Source organism: Daucus carota, chromosome 1, assembly GCF_001625215.2.
Source record: "Daucus carota subsp. sativus chromosome 1, DH1 v3.0, whole genome shotgun sequence".
Lineage (NCBI taxonomy): Eukaryota > Viridiplantae > Streptophyta > Magnoliopsida > Apiales > Apiaceae > Daucus > Daucus carota.
Window position 1 is genome coordinate 6,863,805 of NC_030381.2, and position 7,515 is coordinate 6,871,319.

The window sequence follows — 7,515 nt, forward strand, 5'->3', positions numbered from 1 at the left end:
TGTATATATATACCTTACGTACATATCTATAATCTGGTCCCGTATCATGTCATGACCTAATTATACATACCATTCCAATTATTACCACCTAGATGTATATATCTGATGGACATACTTTTGTCTTTATTTTCGTTATTATTGTTTCCCAATTATTAATCTTATAAATGAATCAAAAACGATTTCTCGCAACAAATTCACGTGGATTTTTCTGTTTCTTATTATACATGCCAATGATCGATATTTGTTTTTCATTAATTAACGCATTAACAGGCCCCAGACAATTGTTTTTTCAAGTTTTTTTTCCTTCTTTTTTGTGTTGCCCCACGCACGTACATATCATTTTATAGCTATGATACAAAATCATGAATGGTGTGACGGGACTTACCTCTATGATTAATATATTCTTTATCAGTTAAGTGGCTGCTTCATTTGATTAATTTCTTTCGTTAGCTTCTTAAACAGTAATGTATGATCAAATTAATAATTAATCTAAGATTAATACGTATCATAGGCAAGGATTGTTGAAGCACTGATTGGTTCTTGTAGAGTATGGTACACTGAAAAGTGAGGTCCTACCATCCGCGGTAGTCGATAACATAAAAGATACTCCCTCCGTCCCACCAGGTTCTTTACGTTACTTTTTGGCACGCATTTTAAGGCTCATATAAAGTATACTTACATTATATATATATTTTTAGAAAAATTCTTGAAAAAAAGTTTGAAGTTTAAACTTTTATTCAAAAAAAGAAAAAATCAAAAATATGTTATAGAACTATATTTTACGAGAGCCTCAAAATACGTGCAAACAGTGTATGTAAACTTCCTGTTGGGACGGAGGGAGTAGAGTACATCTTTGTGTGGAATAACATGTGTGCGCGCGGGGTTAGGGAGAGCTACAAAGTAGAAAGTGTAATCATGCCAACTTAGATTTACAGTTTTTAATGTGATTTTGGCTGGTCCATTTAGCTCTTCAGACGAGGCCCGTGTTTGGAAATTAGTGGTTTCAACAAAAAAAAATTAGAGATCTGGGATGATCTAGAGGTTTGACCATTTCAATCTGCTAATAATAGTGTTTGATAGTTAGCGAATTGAAATAGAAGTTTCGGCTCAAAAAACTAATTTTCAAAAAACTAGTTTGAGAAGTTTTTGGGTTAGAGGTTTTGAAATATGTCATAAAAAGCTAATAAAACAGCTATTTACCAAACAGTTTTACACGAAACCGCTTTCAATCCGCTAGTCAAAACATCTTTTTCAATCATCTCGTCAAAACATCTAATTCAATCTGCTAACAGTTAACCGCTAATACCAAACAGGGCCGATATTTGACGTTGGTGTTGCCGGTTTTTTACTGAAAAACAGGTCAAAAAATGCTTAGTAAATACAAAATCATCTTTTGTGAACAACAACTTTTAACCAAAAAATTGCTTTTAAAATCAGGTCCTCCCATACTTTTTGAAAAAATCTGCTTCTCAGCACAGGACGCTGTTACAAATTTCACTATTCAAACTTATCTAAAACATTATTTTTTATATTATAATTCAAAATAAATAAATATCACAAAAAAATTATCAAACAGTTATATGACTTCTACGACAACACTTTTTTTATCAATATTTTTTCTAACGACACAACAATATTTTACGCCACCCTCAAGCATACCCTTAATGACCAAAGTTACAGTTATCTTATCTAGTAAATATTTAGGTTAATTTTGTTTTACAAGTTAAAATCCTAGACATTGAAAATTCAAGACATTTTAATTTTTTAAGTTTGATATTAAAAAGGTATACAATGTCGCTTCAAAAGATTGCAAGAATTATTATTATTATATTACTAATTACTAGTCTTAAACCCGTGTAAAGCACGGGCGGCTATATAATTTTAAACTAATTATTAATTATTATATAATAATAATATATATTAATGATAATAAATATAATTTTTTTATTTTTTAACTAATTATAAATTATATTTAAAAGAATAATGGTGGAGTTTTTATCTTGTAGTATATCAAACTGTTTAGAGATGTAAAACTATGAAGAATTTTACGTGTAGCAGACTTTTAGTTATAAAGTGAATCACCAAACTAACTGGACCAAACCAAAATTATGTACGACGACAAATAATAGCATGTTGGCTTGTTATAGTATAGTATTGATATGGGTCAGAAGTAATATTTAATTATTATTAGATATTAAAAGCCCAAGAACACTAATGCCCAGTTAAATAGGGCCTGAGGCTCTTAAATATTAATTAATTTCGTAATTAATTAATAGAGGCCCAGTCAGAGGTCCAGTTACAAGTCCAAATTCTATAATACATCTGATTCTAGCAGATTAATATTCAGAAGTTCGGATAAACGTCAACAACAAGAGGATAAGAGCTCTATCCTATCTCTTGCTTCGAAACCTACTTCAATAGAAAGTCTGATACATGGAATCATACTTCCATCCGACTTCTGACTCTGAAGCGCCTATATAAAGGGCTCTACCCCTCATAACTAGAACTACGTTTTGGACTTGATTCTTCTCCTAGCAGAGGATACGTAGGCATCTCGCATCGAGACCAGTCCAAGGCACGAATCGCTCACCCCCATTTTTAGTTCTATAACATTTGGCGCCGTCTGTGGGAAGCAACAACAACCATGACGAACCCAACCGGACCACGTTCAGAAATCCATGTTCCACGCAGTCGAACCACCACCGGGGTCTCGACTGAATCAACCCCTGTAACTACCTCCCTCCCGCTTGGTACGACCATTGCTCAAACTACTACTCCCCTGACTTTTGGCTCGCTGCCCCCTCAGACTCGAGTAATAGCAACCGTCACCGACGCCGGCACACATTACTCAACGGTCACTACAACCACCCGTGGAGGCACAAGAGATGACTATGTGCATGTAACTGACTACGACTCTTCCGAATCGGAGCAGGAGCACGATACACCCCCTCGAAGGAGGAGAGATGCTGATCGACACCGTCGACGCCGCCATAGACAAGAAACTAATGAGCCCCGGGGGCCAATAACTTATGAGGAAAAGATCCGGGCCCATGAAGAGGAAATCGCACGGTTAAAAAGAGACCAGGCAAGGATGCAACCCCCGGAATCTAGGGATGAAAACCCTCGCCAAACCGTGATGAATCAAATTCACTTGTTACCAGCAGGCGATCCTGATAACCCGGTTCCCCCTTTTACGCAAGAAATCATGGGTGCAAGGATTTCCCGAAAATTCAAGCTCCCAACCATTAAAGCTTACGATGGCACGGGTGATCCCGCTAATCATGTTCGGACCTTCATGAACGCTCTGTTACTCCAGCCCGTCACTGAAGCAATCAAGTGCCGCGCTTTTCCCCAAACCTTGAGTGGGATGGCCCAACATTGGTATAGTCGTCTACCCCCTAATTCTATCTCTTGTTTTGCTGACTTGAGCAGGGCTTTCATAGGGCAATTTGTTGGAAGCAAAACACATGCTAAGAGCTCTGCCTCTCTCATGAATTTGCATCAAGGTAAGAACGAATCACTCCGCGAGTATATGAATCGTTTTACCAAAGAAGCCTTGAAGGTCCCAGACCTTGATCAGAAGGTAGCAATGATTGCACTCCAACAAGGCACCACTGATGACAATTTTCGCCGATCTCTAGCCAAGAGGGCTCCGGACAATATGAACGATTTACAAGAGAGAGCCGGAAAATATATAAAGGCGGAGGAAAGTTTGAGAAAATCCCAGAACAATCAGGGACCGAATACCAACTTCAAGAAGCGTGGGAATGACACGGAGTATAATGCTGAGAATAAGTACTCCCGGAAGGAAGATGAGGAAAAATCGCCTGCTAAAAAGAAGCTGGGGCCGAGGTTTACCGAATATGCCAGGCTTAACGCCCCAAGGAGTCAAATCCTGTTGGAAATTGAGAAGGACGAAAGTGTTAGATGGCCAAAGCCTATAAGGACCGATCCGGAAAAACGTAACAAAGATTTATATTGTCGATTCCACAAAGACACAGGACATAAGACCGATGATTGCCGGCAGTAAAAAGATGAGATTGAGTTCTTGATCCGAAGAGGCAAGTTATCCAAATTTACGAAAGATGGAGACAAGAATCATCGAGACAATGATAATCGTGGAAGAGACAACGATGACAAAAGGGTTCAGCCTCGAGGGCCTGTTATTAACGTGATCTCCGGAGGGCCTACAGCTGCCGGAACCTCAAGTAATTCACGAAAAGCTTATGCAAGGGAAGTAATGAGTATAGTTGGAGAACCCCCGAAAAGCCCGCCGAAGACCTGATTCCAGTCCCACTGTATACTGAGGAACCCGAAAAGGTTACCTATATTGGAGCCTTACTTCAGGAAGGCTTGAAGCAAGAAATAGTAAAATTCTTACGGAACAACCGTGATGTTTTTGCTTGGACAACGGCTGACATGCCAGGTATTGATCCTTTATTCATGACTCATAAGTTGAATGTGAACCCTGATAGGAAACCGATTAAGCAAAAGAAGAGAAATTTCGCTCCCGAAAGGCAGGAAGCCATTAAACAGGAGGTCGATAAGTTGTTGGAAGCCGAGTTTATTGAGGAAATTCAATTTCCAGAATGGCTAGCTAACCCGGTTATGGTCAAGAAGGCCAATGGAAAGTGGAGGATGTGTGTAGACTTCACTGATCTGAATGATGCTTGTCCCAAGGATTGTTTCCCTCTTCCAAGGATAGACACGTTAATAGATGCCACCGCTGGCCATGAGATGCTGAGCTTCATGGATGGCTTCAGCGGATATAATCAGATCTGGATGGACAAGGACGATGTACCCAAGGTATCGTTTATCACTGACTTTGGTGTATTTTGTTATTTGGTTATGGCCTTTGGACTTAAGAATGCAGGAGCAACATACCAACGCCTTGCAAACAAGATGTTTAAACATCTGATTGGAAAGACTATGGAGGTATATGTAGACGATATGTTGGTGAAAAGCTTGAACAAAGCGGATCACCTTGAACACCTTAGAGAGGCCTTTGAAGTCCTGAGGACGCATAAGATGATGTTAAACCCGGCCAAGTGTGCCTTTGGGGTTGGTTCCGGGAAGTTTCTTGGTCTAATGGTCTCCAAACGTGGTATCGAGGCCAATCCTGACAAAATAAAAGCTATCCTTGATATGGAACCTCCCAAGAGTATAAGGGATGTACAGAAGCTGACAGGAAGGATTGCGGCCCTAGGAAGATTTGTATCCAAGTCGGGAGACAAATGCTTACCTTTCTTCAAAGCCTTGAAAAAAGTTAAGAATTTCGAGTGGACAGAAGAGAGCCAGGTAGCTTTTGAGGAACTGAAGAAGTACATGGCAGAGCCACCTCTTCTATCGAAACCCATTGATGGTGAAACCTTGTATGTATACCTAGCTGTTTCAGAACAAGCATTGAGTGCTGTATTAGTCCGAGAGGAGTTCAAGGTTCAAAAACCGGTATACTACGTGAGCAAGGTTCTGCATGGAGCGGAGCTCAATTACTCAGTGATCGAAAAGTTTGCCTTGGCCATGATTACAGCATCGAGGAAGTTGAGACCTTACTTTCAGTCTCATAAGATAGAAGTCCTGACAGACCAACCTCTCCGAAATGTCATACATAGCCCTAAGGCTAGTGGAAGATTGATCAAGTGGGCAATTGAGCTTGGAGAATTTGACATCCGATACAAGCCTCGAACGGCGATTAAAGCTCAGGCTTTAGCTGACTTCCTAGTTGAATGCACCATTAGCAACCAGGAAGTCGGGGGGCAAGGAGACAAGGTAGAAGAGCCTACTAAGGAAGAAAAACCTAAAGAATATTGGCTACTATTTTTTGACGGGGCTTCAAAAACAAAAGGTAGTGGTGCAGGACTTGTGCTCCAAAGCCCTGATGGCTTTACAGTGGAATACGCTATTAAGCTAGACTTTCCGACCACTAATAACGAAGCAGAATACGAAGCATTAATAGCTGGACTTGGTTTAGCTAGAACCTTGAGGGTAAAGAATTTGAAAGTCTGTGGTGACTCAAAGCTTGTAGTCTTCCAAGTGAATGGTGAGTTTGAAGCCCGTGAGGAGACTATGCTGAAATACCTAAGGATTGTAAAGACCCAGATGGCACTATTCGAAGAATGCTCGGTAGAATATGTGCCCCGGGAGGAGAACACCAAGGCTGATGCCTTATCACAATTTGCATCCTCCGACGATGAGGTATGCTCAGGAAGCGTTTATTATCAGGTTTTGAGAACCCCAAGCATCGAAGCAAAGTTAGTTGCCCCCATTGACACAGGGGCCACTTGGATGGATGAGATTAAGGTGTACTTACAAGGCGGTCATCTACCGCCTAATGCTGATGAAGCGCGGAAATTACAGGTGAGGGCCCTTAAGTATGTACTCATTGAGGGGGTCCTATATAGAAAATCGTTTGTAATCCCTTATTTGAGATGTTTGAGGCCGGATGAGGCTCGAGAAGCCCTTAGAGAAGTTCATGAAGGGGTATGTGGCCAACACCTCGGTGGAAGAGCATTAGCTCATAAAGTAACTCGCCTTGGATTCAATTGGCCAGATATGCTAAAGCACGCTCAAGACTATGTGAAAAGGTGTGATCGTTGTCAAAGGTTTGCACCTATTGTACGACAGCCACCTGAGATGCTGACATCTATCAATACTCCTATCCCCTTTGCAATGTGGGGGATGGATATTCTTGGACCGTTTCCACTTGCTAGTGCGCAGAGAAAGTTTCTATTGGTTGCGATTGATTATTTCACCAAGTGGATTGAAGCCAAGCCGTTGGCCAAGATAACCACCAAGTAGGTTGCTCAATTCGTGTGGGAGAACATTATCTGCAGGTACGGAATACCTCGAGTCATGGTTACAGACAATGGGACTCAGTTCAATAATGCTGAGTTTAAAGGATATTGTGAGGATTACTCGATTGAGTTACGCTTCACTTCAGTTGCCCATCCTCAAGCTAATGGACAAGCTGAGGTGGCCAATAGGATAATCCTTGATGGACTGAAGAAAAGAGTTGAGAAAGCCCAGGGATCATGGGCCGATGAGATACTCCCTATACTATGGGCGTATCGAACAACTTGTAAGGTTTCAACTGGGGCAACCCCCTTTCAGCTAGCTTATGGAGCTGAGGCAGTTGTGCCCCTTGAAATCACTCACACTTCCTCAAGGGTACAGCAGTATGAGCCAGAAGCCAATGAGGAAGGTATGAGACTTGCACTCGATATGATTGATGAAATCCATGATGAGGCTCATGCTAAAATCGTGGAAAACCAGAAGCGAGCTTCCTACTACTACAACCTACGAGTTAAGGAACGATACTTTCGAGAAGGAGACCTGGTGCTTAGAAAGATTGAAGCTTCTGGAGTAGGTCCCAAAGGCAAGATGGCTCCAAATTGGGAAGGCCCCTACCAGGTTAAGGCCGTCACAGGCCATGGCTCATACAAGCTCCAGACCTTGGAAGGAGTCGAAGTTCCCAGAAGTTGGCACGCAACCAACTTGAAGATATATTATGTCTAA

At 41.1% G+C, this 7,515-nt stretch overlaps 1 protein-coding gene across 1 annotated transcript; it reads left to right on the top strand.

Annotated features, from left to right (window-relative positions):
- The first annotated feature begins 5,028 nt into the window (after positions 1 to 5,028).
- On the top strand, positions 5,029 to 7,515 carry LOC135150603 (uncharacterized). Its single transcript, XM_064087135.1, has 4 exons — positions 5,029 to 5,728; positions 5,846 to 6,195; positions 6,301 to 6,615; positions 7,006 to 7,515. Exons 1-4 carry the CDS (start codon positions 5,029 to 5,031, stop codon positions 7,513 to 7,515), a joined length of 1,875 nt encoding a protein of 624 aa, XP_063943205.1.

Excerpts from the sequence above, each read along its gene's own strand:
- LOC135150603 (XM_064087135.1), top strand. The coding sequence starts at position 5,029 with ATGATGTTAAACCCGGCCAAGTGTGCCTTTGGGGTTGGTTCCGGGAAG. Across the intron at positions 5,729-5,845 it reads AGCTGACTTCCTAGTTGAAT|GTAGTGGTGCAGGACTTGTG; the intron begins GCACCATTAGCA and ends CAAAAACAAAAG. Across the intron at positions 6,196-6,300 it reads TTGCATCCTCCGACGATGAG|GTGTACTTACAAGGCGGTCA; the intron begins GTATGCTCAGGA and ends GATGAGATTAAG.